Here is a 27847-nt window from a genome sequence, read left to right on the forward strand (position 1 = left end):
TTGCATAATGCAAACGTTAAAATCTTATAGTCGTCAATAAAACTTATATTTCTAGGTAAACATGATGCATACCAGCATGTTTAGTCACATAAACCACAAAAACTAAGAGACGTTAGTTGCCGTGTTGCGATCGATGTGCGCGGAATTACCGGACGGCATTATATAGACACGTAGATGTTCGATGGTGGCTGGAGGCTACACAGGAAACACACAAGAAAAGGTTATTTGATGAGAATCGGAGTTAGAAGGATAACAATATATGGTGGAACAACCTCCTTACGCATCTGGGAATTATGAGGTAATTTAGAGGCTCTCAGACGGCTTGGACAGATTTAATTCTTATTTTTAATCATTTTAACGCTCTGTCCTGTTGACCAACTGTTTTATTGACTAAGTATATCGTATTTCCGAAATGGAAGTGTATACTTAAGGTTTTAATCCCTAAAATGGAGCAGAGGTTATTCTTATGTCTTCTCTGTTTTCGAAAATTAATTTTATATGTATGTCTATCGAAAGGAATATTACTAATGCTGACGTCTGTTTAATATATCTAAACGATTCTTTTTGAGATATAATACTTTTATGATTCATATTAAGACAAGCAATGTGACGGGCGTAAATAGGCATCTTACTGGCCACGTCGCCCTAAAACTATAACACAACCACCACAACAACGTTAACATCCTTACTTCTCCAACTTCTAGATGCCTCTCTAAGAAGGTATCAGCACTCATTGCTTCCAGTGGTTCTTCTACTGTTTTCAGCCCAGTAATGTATTATAACGTTTCTATGTTTTGGTCAAACCCAATCTTCATATGTAGGCTTAAGTTTCTTTTAGGTCGATTTTGCCTAGGCCTGTAATGATTCATCAAAATATGGGTGCATTACAATACAGTTTGGACGAAAGATAAAGAAAGATAACTTACGGCTGTTTCGAAAGAAAGCTTTCTAGATGCATATTCCTTAATTGGTCATCCTTTTCTGGTTGTGCCGAACCTCAGATAACTCGAAGTAATTACGTAGGACCTTTCAACTTCGACACAACGGTGTTTGATGCACTTAGTGTAACGATATGATTATTCTATGGTCAGGTCACGTATGATAAAAGGCCTTGCATGAATACATATTATTGGTAACTTGTTACACAGTATCTGAAACTTGCAATGTATTATCACTTGGTTGATGTAGAATAATTACTTACCCGTGATGATCCTGGATAGAATTGGTCTTTAATAGCCCATACTTGTGCCACATGTTCCCGTGTTTGGGTGACTTTAAGTGTCTGTGAGACGGGTGCCAGAGGTTGGACAGGTTAGAATTGGTTTTCAATAACCCATGCTTGTAAGAGGCGACGAACGGGATCTGGTGGTCAGGCTCGCCGACTTGGTTGACACATGTCATCGGTTCCAATTGGTATAGATTGATGCTCATGATGACGGGATTGTCTGGTCCAGACTCGATTATTTACAGACCGCCACCATATAGCTTTAATATTGCTCAGTGCGGCGTAAAACTAAACTCACTCACACTCACTACAATAATTACTATATTGTGGATGGTAAGTTGTACCTTTCTTCTTGGTTTTATGACGTATCCGTGAACGAACAGGTGTCCCATTGCCAAGTACCTTATTGTGAATCGCTGTGACCTTATCTTGTATCGTTGTGACCTTATCGTGTATCGTTGTGACCTTATGTCTTCGGATCTTAGTGAAGCGCCAGAGAGTACTCTGATCTATTGTTAACGACATTTGGAGCATCCCAAAAAGCAAAAGCAACTTTCCAGTGGATGTACAGTTCAAGTCAATACCTACAGCTCACATCGTCGTGGGTAAACGGCCAGGTGTCCCATTGCCAAGTACCTTATTGGGAATCGTTGTGACCTTATTGTGAATCGTTGTGACCTTATCTTGTATCGTTGTGAAATATCGTGTATCGTTGTGACCTTATGTCTTGGAATCTTAGTGAGGGCCATAGAGTACTCCTTATCGTGTATCGTTGTGACCTTATCGTGTATGTCCTTCCTTCACTGGGCTAAAGGTCACGTAGGATCCACTGTAAGACAAAATGATGCATATACGAAGCTTACATGGTACCCATGTGATTGCGATGGATAGTGGATATTAGTCGTGATAGAATGAATAAATGCAATATTGTAAAACGTAAATATTGTGTTCCTTACGAAAGAACTGTGATTTAAACCCAAGCAATGTAAAACTAAGGGACGCGATCCTGCACATTGGACCAGATATATGTCGCTTTTAATTGACTGTTTCATGTGTTGGGCGCAAACTGACCTATAATAATGATCCTTGACGCAAATACCATAACATGCCATAGTGGACCACGCCACGCCACGCCACGCCACACCACGCCGTTCCATACTGTACCAAACCATACGTTCTTGACGTTTTCAAGCAAAACAACGCTATTACAGGATGAAGACATAGATTTGTTTCCAGAGATGTTGAAAAATAGACTATTGCAAAACTATGCTTCTTATACTGAGGGGAATACTTATGCAAAACATTAAAGTCAAAATTCATCTCAAATACTAAAAACTGTCAGTGCCTCTACATAAAGAGACATGGCGTCTGCCAGCAGCTGAAGAAGCGCACTGAGTAGAAACACGCTCTACAGTGCACAGTCTATTATATTTAACTCAAAAGGAGTTACATACATGGATAAAATAGCTAAAAAACATATATTTGCCCAAGTTGCCGAAATAACTATTTAAATTGTCCCTAAAAACAGGAACTGGAGAAAATAGGCAACACGCATCACCTCTGATATTTCAGCACATCCACTGGAATTCACAAGACCTCGTGGCGCTGGTATTATTGTGTAGCCGAGGAGATTTTAATAGGCATGTTTCACGACAAACAGACACATTAGGTCCTGTCTATGATGACCTTTCAGTCACAACAATATCAAACATCAATGTTACAATCTAATTACCGTGGTCCGTTTCATGGCGCTCAATCACTCCTCATTTAGATCAGATCCTAAAGCTGCCCAAAACATCATGAAAGGACGAGGTAGTGAACTTCCGCTGTTACATCACGCCAGAAACATGTACAATTATTCGCCAGACTTCCATCATGTCTTGATGTTAAAACATTTCCATATATTGCCACATGTTGAAGGCCAATCTTTTAGAACATCGATGTCACTGTTGTACATAAAAGATTACACTTTGTATGAAAGGTCACCTCGAACTAAGAGCCTTGGATTTTATCGAAAAAATGAAAATGCTCAAAAGGAATGATAACGGCTCAGAATGTTACACAAATGAAACGCTCTGCCACAAAAATACCTTTTGGCAAGACGTTTTTAAAAAAAAAATGAAATATTTAGACTGATAGTTTTAATTAGAAATATATATGGTTTTGCATGTCGAGTCTCCAAGCAAAACGAAGCATTTATCCATACTGACCTATGAGCTATATTGGTTTTATGTTATCAGTCGGTTAGAAAGAATGGTGTTTTTTGTACAATTAGATATATATTATTATATTAGCACGAAATGGAGGGACGTTAACGTCAAACCCAGAATCAGCCCCTGGCGTTAGCTGAATTGGGACAAGCGTTGGCTCTGACATGGAACAACATACCCCAAGCTTTCTTCAATCGCTATGCGTCGTCATTGTCAAGTCTGCATCAACGCCAATGGTGGACACGCACGATACTGAATTTGTGAACTGACGTTTGACACCACATCTCTTCAAGGGCGTGTCACGATGCCACGTGTCAAATCATACAGAGTTGATATTACCCTGTCAAGAGTGATTACGGAAACGACACCACAAATCACATTATTATTATTTTGCATGAAAAAAATGGCATAATATCAAATATTGCACAGTTACTTTATTCCAGTAGTACATAACCAGGTTTCGTTTATATTTTTGATTTTGCTCCAAACACCAAACCTCACTACGGTTCTACAAGGCAGGTTGCTATGTTAAGTTACAGCCATGACGTGCTTTATCAGAGACACATGTTAGACATGATGCCCTTACTCTCCAGTGAATGAATGTCAGAAAGCATTTTGAAAGACGGCTTTCATAACCTGCGTTCTCGGGGAATGAATCATGAAAAACGTTATCGAAAGATGATTTATGGCTATTTCTGATGAAGAAATCGCTAATGCGCAGAAATGATCATAAAATACTTTAGGTTATTACTTTCGTAATCTTCAGCGTTCACCTTCCTTCTGATTGAGAGTTTAGAGGGAGTTTTATGTTTCATTAGGTTTAAATTGTAGTCAAAGAACATGCAGCGGAACTTAATTGGAGGCACTGGAAGCATATGTACTCTTTTACATGAGTTTTTCATAGTTGCTTCCCTTAACCATGCATGCAGGATCGAATCCAACATTTTCCTTGATTTTGATCATTGGTCTATTAGCGTATCTGAAATAGTTGGTTTTGTGGTAGACGTTCGAAGCATCATTGACAGGTGTCCGATGCAATTTCCAATTTTAAACTTGTGCGATATGTTCTCGTGTTTGAGTGGCTTTTTGTGTGTTTGTGACATTTGTGATTAGGCAGGTTAAGCTCACCCTCTAGCAAGCACTATTTCATAGCGAAATATGGACGCTGACTCATGATGCTTAATCGTGAGATAACGATACTACTTATGGCTATGGGAAAGGTTTGTCGCTAGTGTTCTGTTGAATGTTTAAACTTCTAAGATGTGTTATCTGTTTATAAAACCACCATGGCGGGCACAGTGACCTTTTTCAGCTTTTCATCTAGGTTTCAGATCTTTATCGTGACTAGATCAAGTTACGTTTTACCTTTTCCAATATCACTCAGAAACGCCAATTATTTTTTTTCCAGACAAAGAATATCGTGCATATGGCAATCAGTATGTGTATCTTTGCGACTCTGGAGGTTTAAAAAATTTCATGCTGGAACTTGAATAGGAGTGCCCTCACAGCAGTGCGATTTCTGTGTGTCTCATTTCTGGCAGTGGATTATAACACCTCCCTAATTACGTCATCTGGAGACTGCCAGTTTTGGGATTATACCCATAGGAGTACATTTCTCACAAGTATATTTGGAGATGACACGAAAATATAGCAAGTGAAATGCAATAGAAATGATCAAATCGCATCAATAATTTCTTCCATGTTACATTGTAAACGTTCAGAAACAAATAAGTAACTTCCTTTCCTTTTCTTTGATTTAAAGTAGTTTGTTGTTTTATGTGAAATTGAGCCTTAAAATCTTTCTGAAATTGAATTTTCACTTTAGAATTGTGCCTAACATCTCTGTATGAAGTTGAAAGGAAAATATGAAATGTCTGATTATTTTCGTTTTTATACCTAAATGTGAAGAGGTTGTGAGTTGCTAGAATGTTAAAACCAATTTGCTATCTCATCCTATCGGGTACCCATTTACTGCTGCGTCAAAAGAGGCTTATTCACATTTCAAACAAAATGGAATGATATAATCATTCATCCTCAATATCACCAGACAAGGATACACATGTTCAAATATTTACATAATATTTGGATATCTTATGGTTTCAATGGTCAAATGATGTTAAAAAAAAATCTTATGTTAGATACTAAGTAAATAATATCTGAAAAAGACAGGAATAAGTTTTGGGAAGTAGTATTGTAACTTACAAGACTATACGTTTAGATACAGTTGGCAAATGACTTCTTATGAACTGAAAACCATGATCATTAAACTATTATTATAACTATTATTATTAACTGACATTCAGTTTTGTTCTGTTACCATTTTTCACATAAGGCAATAGTTGTGATCGACTTTTGGATCTTTGAGATTGGTAATTTCGGAAAAAAGCTTACTAAACTACATTTCTCTTGAGTATAGCAGGACTTTCGGCCTTTAAATTATTAGTTCCTAATGACTGGATGTTTTCCTACTCTATGTGGAGCCCGGGTGTCAGAATGTTGCTGTGTATCAATGATAGACGGTGTGTGATCGTGCTCCTTGACAGCATCCCTCCGTGCTCTGTCTCACTCTCTGTTTGCTAGATGAGCCGATCTTCTGTCTCAAAACAAATACTTCATTTGAAATATTGATCCAAACAAGCTGCAAAAATCTAAAATAATCATCACTGAGCGTTTTATTTGCTCAGAAAACTATCACCCGAAATTGCAATATTTCCTCTCACGGAACGTGAGATTTTGTGCGTTTAGTTAATCATTCATTTTATGTTTTGAATCATAGCAAACATTTTAACAGCATGGAGTTAACTGTTAACAGAAACGCGTTGTGTTTTTGTTTCAAGGCAAATGTGAGTTATTATTCAGATGTCAAACGCTGACTTGGTTCTTTGAGAATGATTCCAGTCATTGTTAGTTTTCGAAAGTGGCACCTTGAGTTTTTAGATAAGTGGCAAGTGTTGTAACAAGATCTTTTTCCTTTTGCTTCCCCATAAGTTTCAGTGACAATGTAATGTTCATGTATTGGTTCTTGGTGTGTATAGCTGTCAATCAATAACCAGTCAGTCTGTCTCTACAAAACGCCCGCTGTTGAAATTATTCTGATGTTTCGACGTTGATGTAGAGATCTTCTCAATGGCTTGTAGCTTCCCCAATATCGCGATATCAAAGTGGAATATCTGCTTTTCACTTCATAATTGCCTTCTCATTTCCCTACAGCCATAGGGCCTGTCACACACAAGGTTAATAACCTATTCATACTACCGGGTACCCATCCACTCCTAGATGAGCTTGCACACCTAAAAACATAAACACACAGAAGACATGATCAGCACGATTGATAACGGTGTTAGTATCTACACTGAAACGTCGCATTCATTGCAAAGAAAAAGTTGACTATCCATAGAACTTGGTTTTCCTTCATCTTACAACTTCTAAAATGCCTCTCGGAGCAGTTATTAAGGGGCCGTTCATAATTTATGGCTGGGGGATGGGGGTGGGGTGTGTGTGATGATGATGATTTTTATGGAGAAGCATGTACAAACTAAACATAATGTACAAAATAAGTGACCCCCCTGCTTGTCATGTACAAAATCAATTACCCCTCCCCTTCCTATAATTTCTAAGCATAATTTTAAAACATTTGTATGTACAAAATTGCTGTACCCCCACCCCCAGCTCTCCAGAACAAAATGGGTGACCCCCTTAAAATCATCATCACCACACCCACCCCCTCTAGCCATAAATTATGAACGTTCCCTAAAGCTTTCCAACATATGGAGGGCATGTTCAGACTTGAAACATCAGTGACACAAATGTTGATCGACTGTAAAATATGCTCCGATGGTCTGGCAGATGAACAACTGACTATTCTTTGCATGTGTTTGTGACGAAGGACCTTAGGGACAGAATTTTGGCGAACGCTTGGTATTGTCAATAAATTTATCAAGACGAAACTAATACTAGTAATACTGTTGAAAAACGTTCAAAATTCACAAGAAAACTCCACTGAAAGGAGAGTGAATGAGTGCGTGAGTTTACTTTTTCGCCGCTTTTAGCAATATTTCAGTAATATCACGGCGTGGGACACCAGAAATGGGTTTCACACATTGTATCCATTCGGTATTGAAAGGAGAGTCGATTGTACGATTCAGACGTTGTCACAGGCATGCGTCCGTGAATCATTATCAAACAGGACTACGATGTAAAATTTCAACTCACTCACACACTCAAATAGGACATCAAGTGATATCAGTTTTGTTAAAAAAAACGTTTTAATCCTGCAAACATATAAAAGATGCATTACTGAAATAAATAGAATTAATAGAAACAAATTAAATGATCTCAGAATTCACCCGTAGTACATGTATTCCATGGCAATTTGTATGATTCAAAAGCACTTGAAAAAAACTTGTATTCTATAGAGATTTAACTGATATGAACTAATACTATCAATATAGAAATTCTGCTGAATCTTAAACTCAGCCTCAGAGCCATGTTGTGACAAAGAAAAATATACCCTCACCCCATCTGCCTATCGTCTTGATTCTTTCACAACGAAGTATTGATTCCGAAGATACATAACAATGTTAAGAGATTTCTGCAGAATATCTAATGGAATTTCACTTTTTCACCCGAAAGATTAGGCTATCTCCCATCTCAGCATGATCAGATTAGGCTCTTTTTATTGGGATTCCTGGAAGTCTTTTACACCACTGCATCAATGATTAAAATACGAAACGAATTTATCAAAACATTTTGGTTAGGTTTTCTGTTGATGCTTAAAAGTGATTAGTTATTTTTTGGGAAGTCTAGGAGTCAATTTGAAAATCGACGTGAACCTCATTTTGTTTAGAAAACTCTACAGTAATACTGCTGTGTGATTATTATTTTTATTTTTTCAAATTCCTATTTTTAAAAAAGTCTGCCTCATCTTATTTTTGAGCTGCAAAAAACGTAATAAGACATGGTGTTAATGTTTTGCTTTTCGAGGAAGACCAGCACATGATTCCTTTTTTCAGTTCACACACACATATTCTGATACAATTGAATATTTTCTTTAACAACTCTAAAATACTGATTGATATAAGGATCGCTATAATCCTCTGGATTTAACAACTTCACGATAGCGACAATGGGTTGTTTACGTCGTTCGATGTACATTGGGGGCAGCTGAATGTCCTCTGTATGCGTGATACAAGCGCCTTAGGAAATAGTTAGGTTCATGGTTGTTATTTGCCTGCTCGTAATCTGGACATGTGTTATTAAGCTATTCCAGGAACTGTTTACCGATACAGTACATGTGCTTCGGTGGAAGGCAGTTCCGTTACACCAGCTTTCGCAGTAACAACTGGTGGAAACTTGAATTATTCTGTCTACAATGTCATTCTTGTGGTTCATACATGTACGAAGCTCCCGAAAAGTACAAGACAATATTACGTTGCCAAGTCATTTCAGAACATTTATGGTGGAAATTGTCAGCATGATGGATACTGTGTTACAGACGTCGCTGTGGGAAGGTGCTTCACAGTTACGTTGTCAAGTCATTTCAGAAAGTTCATGTTTAATACTTACTTATGTGTCAGCCTGATGGATACTGTGTTTCAGACGTCGCTGTGGGAAGGTGCTTCACAGTTACGTTGTCAAGTCATTTCAGAAAGTTCATGTTTAATACTTACTTATGTGTCAGCCTGATGGATACTGTGTTTCAGACGTCGCTGTGGGAAGGTGCTTCACAGTTACGTTGTCAAGTCATTTCAGAAAGTTCATGTTTAATACTTACTTATGTGTCAGTCTGATGGATACTGTGTTTCAGACGTCGCTGTGGGAAGGTGCTTCACAGTTACGTTGTCAAGTCATTTCAGAAAGTTCATGTTTAATACTTACTTATGTGTCAGCCTGATGGATACTGTGTTTCAGACGTCGCTGTGGGAAGGTGCTTCACAGTTACGTTGTCAAGTCATTTCAGAAAGTTCATGTTTAATACTTACTTATGTGTCAGCATGATGGATACTGTGTTACAGACGTCGCTGTGGGAAGGTGCTTCACAGTTACGTTGTCAAGTCATTTCAGAAAGTTCATGTTTAATACTTACTTATGTGTCAGCATGATGGATACTGTGTTTCAGACGTCGCTGTGGGAAGGTGCTTCACAGTTACGTTGTCAAGTCATTTCAGAAAGTTCATGTTTAATACTTACTTATGTGTCAGCCTGATGGATACTGTGTTTCAGACGTCGCTGTGGGAAGGTGCTTCACAGTTACGTTGTCAAGTCATTCAGAAAGTTCATGTTTAATACTTACTTATGTGTCAGCATGATGGATACTGTGTTACAGACGTCGCTGTGGGAAGGTGCTTCACAGTTACGTTGTCAAGTCATTTCAGAAAGTTCATGTTTAATACTTACTTATGTGTCAGCATGATGGATACTGTGTTTCAGACGTCGCTGTGGGAAGGTGCTTCACAGTTACGTTGTCAAGTCATTTCAGAAAGTTCATGTTTAATACTTACTTATGTGTCAGCCTGATGGATACTGTGTTTCAGACGTCGCTGTGGGAAGGTGCTTCACAGTTACGTTGTCAAGTCATTTCAGAAAGTTCATGTTTAATACTTACTTATGTGTCAGCATGATGGATACTGTGTTACAGACGTCGCTGTGGGAAGGTGCTTCACAGTTACGTTGTCAAGTCATTTCAGAAAGTTCATGTTTAATACTTACTTATGTGTCAGCCTGATGGATACTGTGTTTCAGACGTCGCTGTGGGAAGGTGCTTCACAGTTACGTTGTCAAGTCATTTCAGAAAGTTCATGTTTAATACTTACTTATGTGTCAGCATGATGGATACTGTGTTTCAGACGTCGCTGTGGGAAGGTGCTTCACAGTTACGTTGTCAGAGTCATTTCAGAAAGTTCATGTTTAATACTTACTTATGTGTCAGCCTGATGGATACTGTGTTTCAGACGTCGCTGTGGGAAGGTGCTTCACAGTTACGTTGTCAAGTCATTTCAGAAAGTTCATGTTTAATACTTACTTATGTGTCAGCATGATGGATACTGTGTTTCAGACGTCGCTGTGGGAAGGTGCTTCACAGTTACGTTGTCAAGTCATTTCAGAAAGTTCATGTTTAATACTTACTTATGTGTCAGCATGATGGATACTGTGTTACATACGTCGCTGTGGGAAGGTGCTTCACAGTTACGTTGTCAAGTCATTTCAGAAAGTTCATGTTTAATACTTACTTATGTGTCAGCATGATGGATACTGTGTTACATACGTCGCTGTGGGAAGGTGCTTCACAGTTACGTTGTCAAGTCATTTCAGAAAGTTCATGTTTAATACTTACTTATGTGTCAGCATGATGGATACTGTGTTACATATGTCGCTGTGGGAAGGTGCTTCACAGTTACGTTGTCAAGTCATTTCAGAAAGTTCATGTTTAATACTTACTTATGTGTCAGCATGATGGATACTGTGTTACAGACGTCGCTGTGGGAAGGTGCTTCACAGTTACGTTGTCAAGTCATTTCAGAAAGTTCATGTTTAATACTTACTTATGTGTCAGCCTGATGGATACTGTGTTCACAGATGTGGCAGTGGGAAGGTGACAGACAGTATTACGTTGAAAAGTCATTTCAGAAGGTTGGACATTTTGAGAAATTCATGCGTGACACGGTGCTTGTCAGCATGTTGCACGACGCTATCCACTCCTTTGACCTTTCCCTACTCTCTGGGACGGTGGGGTAGCTTAGTGCTTAAAGCGTTCGCCCGTCACGCCGAAGACCGGGGTTCGATTCCCCACGTGGGCACAATGTGTGAAGCCCATTTCTGGTGTCCCCCGCCGTGATATTGCCGGAATATTGCTGAAAGCAGCGTAAAACTAAACTCACTCACTCCTTACTTTCTGTCCGTACTTGAATTAATGTGTCCAGTGGGTGACATTATTGGCAACCCGACCACCTTCCTAACGTTCTCTTTATATTGTATAAATTGTTTTCGTCACGATATGGCTGAGATATTGCCGATGTGACGTTAAATATTAACTCAATCACTCACTCCTAACGATGTGAATCCTTGTTGTTATACCAATCACGGGATTGCCAGGTCCTCGACTGTTTGTGGCTACTGTTGTATGGCGTACTTGTCGGTGTGACGTTAGGCTATAAAGTAACACAACTTTGTTAATGGAAATTACTTGAGTGGTTGGTGCTACCGGTAGAAAAGTACACGCTTACCCTTTTAACAAACACTTATCAAGCATTTCCAGTGATCCATCCATAACATTTTAAAAATTATTTTACCTTTAACGCTCAAGGGACTTTGTGGATAATCGAAACTTTATTCTCTAGCGTTGCTCTTTCGATGCTCAATTGTCTGATCATGACAGGTGACAAAACGGGAACACTTTTTTTACTTGCAGGTTCTTTTTTAACGTCATGCAGCTTCTCGAATTCTACAAACGTCGTCATAATGATATATCATCGCGGTATTCTCTGTTAAGATACAATCATCTGAAAATTCATTTGTGGTAAACAAGACAATATCACAACAAAAACGTCGAATATTAATTTCACTTTTTTACACTAAATTGTGCTCTCGAAAATTGGTTTCGAGGATATTTTCGAGGTCTTGGCCAGAGTCTGCTGTGAATACACGATGTCTGCATGTATTAATAAGCAGTATAACATAACTACGGCAAATTTAGTAAATATGCAAATACATCAAAATGTTACGTCGGTTACAACATTAGACTCCTTAACGTGTTACCTACTATCGGTTATATCAATAATGTCATCCGCATCATTACTTGTTTGTCTGTTTGCTAGTTGTTTAACGCCCCGCTCAGTAATATTCCAGCTAAATGACGACATTCTGTGAATATTCGAGTCTAAACCAGAATATACAATTCGATCTACGGAACTGGGATACCATGCAAACGAATCCCATGCTAACTTCACCACCCGATCCCGTTAGTCGCCTCTTACGAGGCGGAGTAGCATAGTGGTTAAAGCGTTTGCTCGTCACGCCTAAGACCCGGGTTCGAATCCCCACATGGGTACAATGTGTGAAACCTATTTCTGGTGTCCCCCGCCGTGATATTCCTGGAATGTTGCTTAAAGAGGTGTAAAACTTAACTCACTCACCTGATAACCAAGTCTTACCTCGATCTTCACATATTCATATGGGTATGTGAGTCATTAACATGCACTTACCGACACGATATTCCTCCAGTTTTAAGTGATAATAATATTTCCACAATCGTTTTTTTCCTTTTATACGCTCAATAAAATCTGTTTCGACGGATAATCGAGTCTGTCTATTCTAATGACCTGCGGATTTATATTGTCTTACATAAGCCGACATTAAATCACAGTGTCAACCTTCAATGAACATACTACCCACGACAAAGATGAAAGTAATCAAAGAACTTTTTTCTTCGCTTCTGAAACGTTTATTTCCAATAAAAACTCCACCTCTGACATTTAACCATACTTGAAAAATCAATGCATGTCATAGGTAAAACCATTACTTTGAGAGTGCCATGTTCATCTCAGATCCATTGGATGTCGGACCACTTTATCTCTCTTGGAGTCAGAATGATCAAATGAAGTTTACATCCAGCTTGTTGCCTGTCACGACATTCATCATTCAATAAATCGAGATCAATAAGTGCGTGTATCTGGGCAATTATGACCATAAACCCTCTTCTTTCAAATCAGCAAAATTTACGCTGTACAAGTTACGTTAATACACACTTAGGATTTCGACGTTGAGCATTTTCCAAACCACATGATCATGTGCGCTGATGTCTAAATACTCCTCCCGACACTTACCCGCAGGCTTGTGAAGTGCATCCATGCTCGGTTAGTCTGTCAGTTCGGTGTTTCCATTTGTTCACATGATAAACCACACAAATGAGAATTTATCACGGCTGACAAAATCATTCCGATAATGTTGCTACGTTAACAGGAACGTCGTCCACCATGTAGCCCGCTGGTCACGTAGCCGCGGTATGTGTACCCTCCAAGACGACCTTCTGATGACATACGTAACTGTGTTGTGCTATGGTCCTCAGTTCGTGAGCACTATTACTGTGATCAAGCCAAAGCAATCGGCACACCTCGGTCTGCAACGTACGTTCTGCAGGAACTGATCATGGCGCGTATACATTCGGAACCTTTCAGCTCGTCTTCTTATCTCGGAGACAGCATGTCATCTTGATCGTGTGATTGAGCGAAACATTTGATATTTACTCGTAATGATGTTTCATATCCATATTAATTTATACACCACTCTGTTCTGTTTAAGGAGAGGAGTACGGTAGCCTGGCAGTTAAAGCGCTCGCTCACCGCGCCTCAGACCCGGTTCGATTCACCACGTGGATACAATGTGTGAAACCCATTTCTAGTATCCCGTGATATTGGTGGACTATTGCTAAATGGAATGGTGGAATATTGCAAAGCTGACTCACTCACTGTATGCAGACATGCAGACAGAACCATAAATAATAGATGATTTTTTACAGAGTAATAGATGATCTACTACAGTTTCCATCAGAGTTTGCTAAACTTTGAAAGGTTTATGAAAGTTTATAAATGTTTTCCAAACACAGTTCACGAAATTTGCAATTTTCAAAAAGACTGTTAAAGATGGTCAATATGATTTCCTAACGATTTGGAAGCTGTAATATTTCCCGTCACGGGTGCTACCGGAATGGCAGGGCACGCATACTCGTGAACAATGTGTGTCATCACTGATGCCTTCAATTTGCCTCTTCATCCTTTACACATGTACATCTAATCTAATCTGTTTGGGCAGATAAATCAAGATAGATAATCGGGAATGACAATTCTATGGCGTCTTCGTTCCATATTTCTTTAGATTTTGTACATGAAAATTCCAGAATCAGAAATTCACTTATCGGGATGTTTCAGAAGACTAGGTACCCGTTTCAGACAATGAGTGAGTGAGTGAATGAGGATGGTTTTAGCAATATTCCAATAGGCGCGGGACACCAGATATTGGCTACACGCATTGTACCCATGCTTGAGACTACGCGAAAGGTTAACGTCGGGCTGTACCCTTCCAAAGTAGGCAAGCCCCGTTCTACAATAGAGAGCACACAAAGCAACGAGGCCTATAGTTTTCATTCACTCCCTTGTAATAAATACTTTAAATGTAAGACACAAGCTCATTCTCCAGCAACCAATTCAGCATCAGCTGCTCGATGGAATATTTAATTCAAAAGATTACTTAGTCTGGAGTACCATGAACAAGTCCGGCATGTTATTCTTGGTTCAATTAATTTGTTGTTGTAATTAAAGCCAGACATCAACCCCCAGAGTCTTTTATTTTAGTCCGTATCTGTAATGAGTTTAGAGTTTCTGAGGCCCATAATGAAATCCCAACTGTTTGGATTGTTTGTATATGAAATTCATTCTGGACATGTGGTTTTGATTATTCGATATGCATTGAATTGGTTTCGGCGTGCACGTTAGAACAATGCTTAGTTTTGAGTACACAATGCCATTTGTGAAATGGCTTGGATGGCTGTGTGCCGGCGATTAGGTGCCTGACTCTGAGAGTGTGCGGTACAAGAATATGTACTTTACTGAGAAAGTGTGTGGTGGTGGTGGAATTGGATTTAACGTCGTACTTGAGAATATTTCGCTCATATGACGACATGCATGCGTGTGTATGTGTATGTGCGGCTGCTTGTACTAGCCCAGAGTGAAGCTGGTTTTATTGTGCTAGCCCACTGAGATACCATGCCGCAGTTAAGCATGAATACCCCACTCAGACACATTATACTGACTCCGAGCCGACCAGTCCTTGTTGTACCCATTAATGCCGAGCGTCAGGCAGGGACCAACAAGTACCATATTTTAACGTCTTTTGGTATGGCGCGGTCGGGGATCGAACCCGCGACCTTCCGCCCTCCGGGCGGACGCTCTAACCACTACACCACGGAGGCGGTCTCTGAGAAAGTGTAATCCCAAATATAACATGTGTTACAAATGCTGGGGTTCGTCTACAGTGTATTACCAGAAGAACCATCTTCAGGACGTGCCTATGTTGATGATTACACCTACATGATTTATCCTAAGATAAGATCTTAATAGGGAAGCAAGCATTTCTGATCTTCTCGGTAATCCTCAGATGGCATTATAATGTGCTTCATTTTTGACAAATCCTCCTGAACCTTTGAACAGATTAACTATTCACCTGGACACCACATTAAGTGCACCATGGATTAAGGATTGTCGTTCTTATGTATACATTAACATTAACTTACGACTATCTTGGTTGTCTAAGAGAGCCCGAAACCCAGGCCCTGACACCCCATTAAGTGCACCGTGGATCAATTAATGGAGTTTGAATGTATAAAATTAAAAATATATTTGTATTTGTTACCTCTCTTGTCTCAAACACTTTCTGTGAATGCAGTGGAAAAGGTCCGTCCGTTTTGTATAAAGGATTGTGGTTAAACTTTGAGACCAGGATTTGATGGTATATGCACAGGGGCTTGTAGCGCCAAAATATGGCATCAAGGTTAACATTGACGACCTTGACCTTGACCTACTCCGCACTCAAAAGAGCCAGCGCTGACGGGACATATTTTATTTATAGCCAATCAGAGCCCTGGCTCTTTTCAGTGTTGGGTAAGTCAAGATCAAGGTCCTCAATGGTGAACGAGTATGACGCAGGTTACTGTTACCTGTTACTGGTCAATACATGAGCGTAAACCCGTTATGGCAGTTAGGTGTAAGTGTGTCTGAAAGAATGGTGATTAGCGATCTGACATGTGCCATCGATTCAGCCCGTTTAGGTGCGTATCGTTTGTTTACACGATGCAATAAACAAGAAAATCGCTAAGTAAGCTGTACAAAGTTGTACGACTTCGATTCTTGTGAACTTCATGTATGCCTATTTTGGAGGTAAATCTATTTGCTTGAAACACGAGTGTAGTTTTATAGGTGTACGTACAGTGATCATTGTTGAATTCGTCCAGAAACACCCCGTCTGTAGCAATATCAACCATGATGCCATTTTTGCGTTGCAAGCCCCTGTGGGTATATCTGGGGTAAGTTCACCCGGTCGTCTAAGGCTCCTGACTGAATGAAAGTGTTGTGGCTTTTAGGTGTGCAAGGACCTAGTTAAATGTGCTTGTGGGTTCGAATCCCAGTTATGTGAAATCATATATCATGATACCTTCGGGTAACTGGGTGGATAAAGCGATACACTCTTTTTCTTACACTCAATGTTCAAGTATATCTTAGCAATGGTCGATCCAAAAGTTTTGTTCGAAGGTTTTGAAAGTTATATTTAACTTGCATTAAACTGAGTGCAATGTCCTTCACACTGTTAACGGCTTATATAAATTAATGACTTAAAAGGTATTTGCTTTTCCGCACGTTCCTTCTCTCTGACATGAATGACTTGGACCATAACGAAAGAAATGGCTTCATATTCCCAGATGTCCCTTTTCAATTCCTCGAAATAAATAAGAACATTCTGACGTTGTTTTTGAAAAATGATGTTAGTTCGATGTTGGACTGTGGATCTGCAGAATGAATTCTAAAACCAAATGCATATAACTGTTTTTGTGATCCCACTGCGGGATAGCTATCAGATTTATCTGGGTTCTATTTCATCAGAATCGCAATTATAGAATGACAGTCTGGTCGACGCTTGGCATTTATTCTCATAACATGGGTGAAATATGATCATTTAGCTTCAAGCCCACGGAAAGAAACCCTGAAAGTAGAATATACAACCAAGCTCTCTTACCCAACCTTTTAACAAACAAAAACTAAAGAATAATCGAAAACTATTTTTCCTTGAATTTCGAAATTTCGATTTTGTATTATTCATTTCGGTAAGATGAACCCAAAATCATTTTTTCTAATTTTCTAAACTATGTTTTGGTTCACGTGATGTCATCAGTTCTTAGTCAGTAAGCTCTTCAAACGTCAAATGTAACCCTCTTACCAACCGATACCACTCCCCTGCGTAATACCTACCTTCCCACATCCGATTTCCGCCATCTTGCCAAATTGGATTGGAAAAAGCTCTGACAGTTCTTATAATGTCCGCCCTTAAAATCCGGACAGACAGGAAGAGCCCCGGACACAACTAATGGCACGTGAAAGTTGATGCTATTAACGGTATCTTCTATGGCCCAGTGTCATGCGAATACTCCCAAAGACACACGGCAAATGCCATGAGAAGTAGAACATGGATCTATCAATGTAGGTAATGGTTCAGGAATTGGTTGACCGGTTTGGGTTTTAATGTTCCTATGAAACGTCATACCACATATTTGTCGATATGACGAAGTTTTATGTTGCACACGGCGCTGCCGATGCTGATCTGCAGTGTCAGTGATGGACGACTACCGCGTGTAAAGGATGTTGCAACATCACGATCAGCGTGTTTGTTTCATCAGTGACACATTACACAAGTACAATGAAGTCATGCTAATCAATAATGTAATCAAACGCTATCAACGTGTTATGCTGAATACATACAGGGTCTTGTCCCACTCTAGAAAGAAAACTGCCATCACGAGTATTGGATAGATGTAATGTGATATTGTAAAATATTTGTTCCGCTTGGCCAAGGGCACACCACAATCTATAGCTTTCACCCTTTTAGCGAAGATAATCGAGACTGATGTTTCTCCAGCGGTAGCGTATTAGCACTTGGCCTGCATTCCTCTGATGCCAAGACACATCGCGTCTTTTAATGCATCTTTTGTTTCTCTGGTGTAGGAGTTCTGCATTACTCTTCAATACAGGTATTGCAGAGTAGGTAGGTAGGTAGGTAGGTAGGTAGGTAGGTAGGTAGTAAGTGGGTGGGTGGGTGGATGGGTAGGGTAGGTAGATAGGTAGGTAGGTAGACAGGCAAGAGACTGTGAACAGGCAATATTATCAACTTCCATGTTTGATGTTCCATAACCAATTTGTGTATAGTAGTAATCTAGTTCTGTGTATGGGACAAAACTAGCTACTTGATTTGACGGTTTGACCAACAAATAAGAAATGTAAATCTCCGTTCACTAAGAAAAACAACACCAGGCAATTTCACAAGATTCTATGTGGACATTGCTTTTATTAACAAACAAAACCGTTCTACAGTTGTTATGAAAGGCTAACATCACGTTCACTGAAGTACGTTTATCATTCTATTATCATTTAGTCAATACCTTCAGCATGCACGACCAGGAACTTGACTCGGGGATTGATGTAAAATCTTCTTGTGGTCGATCGACTGTTCTATAGCTGTATAATGGACCTGGCACTTACAAAAAATGTACTACAATGCGATATGTTTGAGAAGGCGATCTTCCTGAACGTCTAGATTGAAAGATGACCTTCCTGAATGTCTAGATTGTAGTTTTACCTGTATAGTTCAATTCCAAATGAAGCAATATACTGAAGAAATATATAGTAGCAGCCAGTTCTAGTAGAATGGGAATCATCATATACCCATTGTTATTAAAACGAACACATTTTCAAGAGAGCTTGCTTTTTATCCTTATGTAATTGCAACTCATGATGACGTCCATGCCTGTGTGTGGTCTCACGATGTCACAGTGGTCGGCAACTGCTTGGACACTGCTACAGTCCGTTTGAGTCAGAAACGGACCGATGAATTGCAAATTTTATCATTGTACAAATTGCCACATAAATATAAATAGTACACATGTTTATCATTTACTAATACCCAACAGCTTTCTTATATTTGAAAATTTTCCGGACTCCACCAAAAAAGTTCTTTAAGAAACTATCATTAAAATTTTGACACAGTTCACTATTTGTTACGAGGGAGGAGTGCAGAGAAAGGGACAGCCAGGTGTGCCAGAAAGGATGGAGACGGCACAGCACAGGCTAATGAATCAATAACTTGGTGGGCACTTGTGCACGTGCTTCTCTAATACCTGGCTGTCCCTTTCTCTGCACTCCTCCCTCATATCAAATAGTGAACTGTGTCAAAATTTCAATGATAGTTTCATAAAGAACTTTTTTTGGTGGAGTCCGGATAGTTCAAATATATGAAAGCTGTTGGGTATTAGTAAATGATAAACATGTGTACTATTTATATTTATGTGGCAATTTTGTACAATGTGAAATTTGCAATTCATCGGTCCGTTTCTGACTCAAACGGACTGTACGTATTATCAACGTTTCCTTGAGCTGCAGTTTGATAACATAACAAATAACATCCATTTAACATGCAATGATAACTGAATGCTGCACATCATCATGATAGTTCTGTAGCCAAATGATGATGAATATGTTCAGATTGAGAAAGGAAAGAAAGAGTTTTTCTTGAGAACCATAATTAATGTCATGAAGCTAAACTTCAGGCAACGAAAGCGTACACCAATGTAAGTTGCTGTTTATAACACCACAAAAAGAGAAATTGTTCATTGGCGGTGATGTATTTGCTAACATATATCATATTGTATCATGGGTGTTACGTTTCCGGTGTGTTTTGGCTAGTGTTTTCAACCATGTAACATTTTCTTAACCTTTTTTTAACAAAATCCATTTTTCCAGCGTATACTGTCTTTTCCCGGCAGTTTATTTACAGTCACGGGGTATTTTCATTGGATTACTGGTTGCCCCTGATTGTATACACTCTTCGACTCTTTCACTGAAATGTTCCTATTTTTCAGGTTTCATCTTGAACACAAGTATTCTCATCACAGCGTTTGTGTGGCGACCTACTTCATCTCAGTCAACAGCGTTATTGATGTATCTGGCGATGTGGGGAGCCGGTGATGGGATTATACAGTCTCAACTGCAACGTGAGTTTGATTAGAACGTCTCGACAACGACCTCAATTGGTAAAACGGACTTCCCAACTAATAGCATTAGTGGTGCCAACTGATAATGAGTTTTACTGATTTTTTTAGAAACATTTAAGACCTGACCAAACTACATGGTGCAGTTCGTGTTATATGCATGTGTTGTATGTTCTGTCTCTGTTGTTTGGTCAGAGAACAGAAATTCCGTGGTTCGATCCCTGGACGCATCATACTAAACAAGAAACCTGTTTTAACCTTACCTATAACCATTTAGCCAATGGTGAGTGAGTGAGTGAGTGAGTTTAGTTTTACGCCGCTTTTTGGAATATTCCAGTAATATCACGGCGAGGGACACCAGAAATAGGCTTCACACATTCTGCCTGTCGAGTGAACGATTTGACCGCTAGGCTACCCCATCTCTCTCTCCAATTCAACCAATAGAACAAGAGTCGTCTTGGATATGGAATACTGCAGTTGAGTGTCGCGTGCTTATAAAACTGTTTGTTTGTTGTTTAACACCACAATATTCCAACTATTTGATGTCGGTCTGTACAATATTCAAGTCTGGACCAGACAATCCAGTGATCAACAGCATGACATGTGTCAACCAATTCAGCGAGCCTGACCACCCGATCCCGTTAGTTGCCTCTTACAACAAGCATGGAGACCAATTCTAACCCGGATCTACACGGGTCTGTTACACTGTGGAATGGTATTCAGTGGCATACACACATAGGCTCACACACAATGAGTACTCTTACATAAGGGGGAATATTCACGCCCTCTGTGGCGAGTGTGTCCATCTGTGGATTAATGATGCAGCACCTTCCTCTCATTGGAGCCACTATTGGAGCTATGCGAAGGAAACAACATTAAGATTGAGGGGGTATGGATTTCGTTGCTTTTAGCAATATTACCGCAGTATTAAGGTGAGGAACACACGATATGGACTGTATTTAAGACAGGGACGTGAATCACCTGTGTTGAGAGCCTTCTCCATTGACTTCCGGTCCACCGCAAGTGTTGTCCACACCGCAAAAGACGTTGATGTTCTGCCGATGTGCGCCTATGTGCAGATGCTTAATTCGAATCCATATGTGGTCGCATGTGGTCCTGTATGCGACGTGCATACGTAAGAAACGTTGATTATGGAGGATGGTGTTTGGGTGTTTAGAGGTTCTAGTTCAGACAAACGTAGCATGTTACACCTGCAGTGTTTTTTCTGGATGCCTCTTTTCACCAAACAGTACAAATGGGTACCCGGTAGGCTGAGATAGCCATACCATATCAGCTCGCACTAACGCCTCAATGCAGCTTAGGTCGTATACTCCCAATGGAGCTCAGCTGCTCCTTTGGCAGGAGTTAAATGTTTGAGCGTACACCCTATGTGCGGAGACCAGCTCGATCTAAGTACACACAATGTTATATCACTTGGCGAAAGGTTATCGTGAGCGACAGGTATTACTATAACGGTCTCGAAAGTAATTGTATCGTTGTTGACGTCGTGGTAAGCGACGTAAGGAGATCCCGTCGACGTTGAATTGACGTGCGATGTCACTTTATTCAAGCATTTCTATGGTTTAGAATGATCTAATCTCATCACAAAGACCTAAGTTGTTGTTTTTCTGGCATCTGCCCTTCCATAATTGCATCTGAAGAGAGGACATTTGAAGCAATCTCTCTCGAATACAACTCATTGCTCGCAAAAAACACCAATGACATTTCGTCCTTTGTGTTTCCTCCAGCTTTTTTCATATCTAAATCCAAGCTTTCATATACCGGTATTCATGTTAAAATGAGGAGGAATACATTTAATTACAGTCTATTTACGTCCATAGTCATGTTGTAAGTCATTTATTATTTTCTGCGAACATTTGGCTTAATACCTGGTCTCCCGTGACAAGGTCTTTGAAGTACTTCAAGTTAACCAATCATGTAAGTGATATGAGGTGGGATGAGTACCCAGTATCCTTCGCGTTGCCTAATACGAGATAGATCTAGTCTCCAATACCTTGAGATTTTGCCGATGCGAGGAAGTCTCTTGTTACCTATGCTTTTCTTACTGAAGGTAGGCCTTGTCTTCAGAGGCCCATGCTTTCCTCATTTGGGGTAAATACTTTCCACATTCGAAGTAGACCTTGTCCCGAGTGACCCATGCATTCCATATTCGAGGTGGATCTTGCCCGGAGTGACCCATGCATTCCACATTCGAAGTAGACCTTGTCCCGAGTGACCCATGCATTCCATATTCGAGGTGGATCTTGCCCGGAGTGACCCATGCATTCCATATTCGAGGTGGATCTTGCCCGGAGTGACCCATGCATTCCATATTCGAGGTGGACCTTGTCCCGAGTGACCCATGCATTCCATATTCGAAGTAGACCTTGCCCGGAGTGACCCATGCATTCCATATTCGAAGTAGACCTTGTCCTGAGTGACCCATGCATTCCATATTCGAGGTGGATCTTGCCCGGAGTGACCCATGCATTCCATATTCGTGGTGGATCTATTTGGGGAAGACTTTTTCCCGAGCAGTTAATCTTTTTCCATAGATTTAGTCTATTTTGACGTATGCTTTATTTATTCAAGGTAGGCCTTGTTCCAGGTAGGCCCATGCATTTCATATTCGAAATAGACCTTGTACCCAATGACCGATACTTTCCCTTTTTGAGGTAGACAGTGTCTCCACTGACCCATGCTTTGCATATTCGAGGTACCTTGTCCCCTCTAATCCAGACTTTCCTGACTCTAAGTGATTTTCCCGAGTGATTCATGCTTTCCTAAATGGAGGGGGACCTTTTTTCCTATGATCCATGCTTCGATATAGCAACTGTCTCACGTGCAGATTGCTGTTCGTGATTCGAGGTCGAAAACCGTTACATTCCATCGCCACATGCTTGCCTTGATTTGATTCGCTGATTTTGTGATACTCAAAATCAGTTTCAAAGCAAGGACAAAACAAACCAAAAGTTGAGTTATTTCCTTTAATGAAATTCTTTTCATTTGTTGGGTTAAACTGAATTTAGAAGCCATCTGTGTCTCTTTTAGGGTAAAAAAAGCTCGTTACGAGGATTAATATTGATTCCACTTTTAGTTTGATATAAAACAGACACAAAAACGCAGTATCAATTCAAGAAGCACACATCTTTAATTTACATAACTGAATCTCGTTTTATCTTAATTCAGAGAATGTTGCTCTCCACTCGAGATCCGTTACCAAATCGTGAACAGATCCTAAAAAAACAAATAATTTATTGATTTCACCTGTTTCCTTTCATTCCAGTGGCTATTCCGAAGTACACACCCAAACTCAAGGAAACGGCATTAATTGCTCTCCGTGTGTGTAACGGGATTGGCCTGGAGCTCAGCTTCATCGTGTCCCTAACGCTGAACAACCTGATGACGTCGCTGTACATTGCAATGGCGCTCCATCTCATTGGATTCTTGGGCCTCGTGTTGGTGGCATGTGACTCTAAAAGTCGAGACGAGGAGGCTTCCACGGAACCAGAACACTTAGAAACAGCGGTGCCTATAACTCAGGACCCACCAGACATCACAGAGTCGACAGAATCATTGGCGTAGATTGATTTTAGTATTGCTTTTTTTGGAATGCTTGCGTAATTGAGGTTTTCGCTTCATAACTTCTTGATACACGTGAACAAAACAGCCCACATTTATTTATGCTTTTTTCGCTTTTAGGATTTGAGGATTCAAGTGCAAGGAATGGAAAGATGCAAAAGACACCAATCATTTCATCATAGATGTTTTTATTCATATAGAATGTACATCCATTAACTTCAACTGACAAGTAAAAATCTATTTGATATCATAGTGCATATGTAGTCTTTCCTTATTTATTAAACGAAGAATATATAGCAGTGAAGTTTATGTATTTTTCTCTAAGTAACCAATTTGAAAAATAGCTAAGTGTTGATATGTTATTAATAATTTTATAATTGAAAGCTATTTTAAGCGGGAACATTGCGATCTTCTCAATTGTATTATGAATAACTGCCCTACAAAATCGTGTTTGTACCATTGCAAGCTTACACCATATCCCCACTGATCTCTCAAATACTCTGGATGTAATTTCTCAAGGAGCTGTAATTTTTCAAAATTACCAAACAATAGAACAGGTTCATAAGTAACAATCACATACACCACCAAGCAGAGAACTATAAGAAAAGACTGAACCAGATATCATGAAAGAAACACAATGTAAACGATGAGTTTTGGAATAAGTGTCATGTCTGTGTTCTTACCAAACAAGGGAAGACTGTTTTTGGCTCCGTGATATCCTTTGTCATATGGCGTGGAGAAGAGTCGAGATGTGGTGTGTCATCAATATTTCTTGTGAATATGTGTAGCCCATTGATGTCTTTATGGCATCAATACAGTAACCAGAACATGTATTTTGTACTGCTTTGTATCAATACACTCCTGGAAACCATATATTGAATACATGTATTATGGTTAAACATTTCAGAAAACGGACTTCCGCAACTATGAACATTCCATATTCTGTACTATTTGTATGTAATGTGTATCCGTTGTTGCATGTAACACCATGACTGGTTGTGACGTATTTGTTACGATTGCAAATGGCCCTCGTGCCATAGAATGTTGGGAATTGCTGTCTGACCTTGAAACCAACCAGGCTTCAGTAGTACATACAGCACCATGGCAAACTTTATTTGTGAAATTGGTTGCTACAAAACAAGCATACTCCATACTATTATCAAATGAGTTTAGATTTGTATATAATGCCATTAAATGTTTGCAAAGAATTGACGTTTCGTGCATTTTGAATGTACCGTTTGTGTCAACTACGTCATGATATATTGCGATCTGTAAACTTTTGGTTGGCACCAAAATGGTAAACGTCGGAACTGCATCACTTTAGGTTTTCCCTCCACATTGGACCTACACACCGTCATAGAAATGAAATCTCTTCAAAACGACGTTTAACACAAATCACACACTCACTCCGAAATTATGTGTTTTAGTCAGTACTAATTTAAAGAGATATGATTTACATAAATCCTACCTTTGTAAAATGTTGTGATTTATGAAAGATTCTAAACATAGTGACCCTGACAGGAATATTAGGGGGAAATCATCACTTTGTTCACACCTGGGGTTTTTTGCATTTAATATTGTTTAAATTCAAAGGTAGGCCTAGTTTACCATTGCATTTGAGACTTATTCAGTTCAAAAGTATAAGCTTGACCTAGTTATTCGGTGTTATCACTGAAATACCTATTATTTCTACAAAGTCCCCAAAGTAGCTAATTGTTACATATACACATAAATTGGAAATGTCTAATGACATTTGCTGCAGACTTTGGGCCAAATATGGGCCGTGCAAGATGAATGTCTGATGTAAGAGCCGATACTTACAGTATAATTAACTATTTTTTCCCATTCACAACTGATATAACATCAATAAACTGTATAAGATCACACTGTCGTTCTTCAAACTGAAATAGCCTAAGAACATTTAGATGTTATTTATAGTTTCATTTGATCTCCAAGAACAGTGGTTGATCTTAATTACTATGGAAGCTTGAAGGGAAGACTAAGGATTAACGGTCCATGTTCCCATCATCTTGGGATTATACCGGCTTGAGGCCACTGGTGGTCCCTTGAGGACATCCGCTGGAGTGAATTAAAGGATTCTAACTTCTTGACTCTTCTGAAAGCTATTTTTGACTGCTTCGTCGTTTCTTTGGCCTGGCTGTGTGTTTACAACACCATGCTTAGGTGACTGTGATGTTTGCGTTTCTTGTGTCTACATACGTCATTGGAAATTAGTCCCGATTATAATAGATGTTATATTGAAGACAGTTTAAATAACAAAAATCACAATCATGGAAGACACATATATTTTGTCTTACCAAACTTGTTTTTATATTTGCAGCAATAGGAAATGAGCTTTAGTATCAATCTGCAATGACTGTATACGTCTTTTTAACGGATAGACATGCTTGTCTACATTTTTTATTATTTGATAAAGGTAGTAGAAATATACATATCAACTAGCGATTACGTAACCGTTGGAGAAGTTTGAAAACATATTTATGTGACTTAAAACATGCAGCTTTAGTAATTGGCAATAGGTGTATTATTTCAAGAAAAACATACTTGTATCATAGTTCCAGGCATGCAAATATTGGATGTCAAAATGATATCACATGAAAATGATATCATTTATGTATTCGCTCATTGTCTGTTCGTTATCGATGTCTGTGATGTAATATATTTATATTTATATGAAAAATATGTACATTGTATGATTATTATTTATATATAATTTACATAAAACCAGCTGACATGAATTTGATTGATGTGTACCGTGACATTGTGTTATGAACATGCTGGATGTGAGGTAATCCGAGATCACTCACAACTCTATTCACATCCTATGTGTCGACTAATGAAATAATCGTCATCATTCTCAATATATTTATTCGAAAAGTGAAACCTCGTTAACTCGAATATTTGGAAATATATCGAGGCATCAACAGTTCTATACGTGTATATAGAACCCTGCGGTGTCAGTTATGAGTGATCGTTGCATTTCGTCTTAAACGATATATCGAGATAATTAAATTCGACTTAGCGAGGTATCACTGTACATAAATGCATATTGAGTGCGGCGTAAAAGTAAACTCACTCACTCACTCATAAATGCATATGTATATGTATATGAATGTTATTCCTCTGTTTCTATATCCACATGAATGTTCTATATCCAAATTCAGTAATGTGGTCCGCTGCAAGCAGCACCCCACGGTGTCATATTACAGAGTAAACTACCGTTATAACGAACACAAAGGGACCACTAATTTCAGTTCGGTACAACCGTAGTGCGTTGTATATAGAATATACAAACAATGGCTGAGACAAAAAACACAGTCCTTTATATCCATCAGTTCGAGATAGGCAGGCTGGTTATAAACGTCGTTTACTGTAAACGTTGCTATTTTTGTGAAAAATACTTTATTTTTCTTGTATATAATCATACCTTTTTAAACAAGTGGTTCTGTACATGCAATACACGTGGACATTCCTTACATACATATAACATGGGTATATACATGTTGTAGACTCAGCTACAAGAAACATGGTAACATTTATGTATATACAGCAAAATGTCTGCATTGTTATTTTCAGAAATCAAAATCTGTCATTACGATGGTGCTATATGGAAACGTGTACACGTAAATACGAGCTTTGTCATCAAAAACATGAAAACAATATAGCACATTTATTGATAGTTGTCTTACTTTACTGAAACACTAAAGACACGAAATGACATTAAATATTGATGAAAATAGAAAATACGTCCAATTCCAGCTTCATCGTTGACATTAACCATTTTCATATCTTTAGGCAGTTTCTTGTACTGAAATGTTGCGCTCATTGGACCCGTTGGAACCTGTTGTTGGTCCCACCAGACGCTGGTTGTAGCATAAATGAAATCTTATTGATTCATGTAAACATCCTTTGCGTTTCTTAGTGTTTCAGAGGTCGTGTAAATAACCATCTCATTCATCAACAACTATGTACATAAGGGACCAATGATTAAATATTGTTGGAGGAGGA

General features: G+C 39.1%; 1 protein-coding gene across 1 annotated transcript in view; it reads left to right on the forward strand.

Annotated features, from left to right (window-relative positions):
• LOC124282919 (protein unc-93 homolog A-like) overlaps positions 1-25549 on the forward strand; it is a 158296-nt gene extending 132747 nt beyond the window's left edge. The window contains exons 5-6 of the mRNA XM_046718966.1: positions 20108-20239; positions 23523-25549. Of these exons, the coding sequence (XP_046574922.1) occupies positions 20108-20239; positions 23523-23821 (431 nt within the window). The 3' untranslated portion in view covers positions 23822-25549. The remainder of the gene's footprint in view (positions 1-20107; positions 20240-23522) is intronic.
• The last annotated feature ends 2298 nt before the right edge of the window (positions 25550-27847 follow it).

Source organism: Haliotis rubra, unplaced genomic scaffold (assembly GCF_003918875.1).
Source record: "Haliotis rubra isolate DU_JTF1 unplaced genomic scaffold, ASM391887v1 Scf307, whole genome shotgun sequence".
In the NCBI taxonomy this organism is placed as follows: Eukaryota; Metazoa; Mollusca; class Gastropoda; order Lepetellida; family Haliotidae; genus Haliotis; species Haliotis rubra.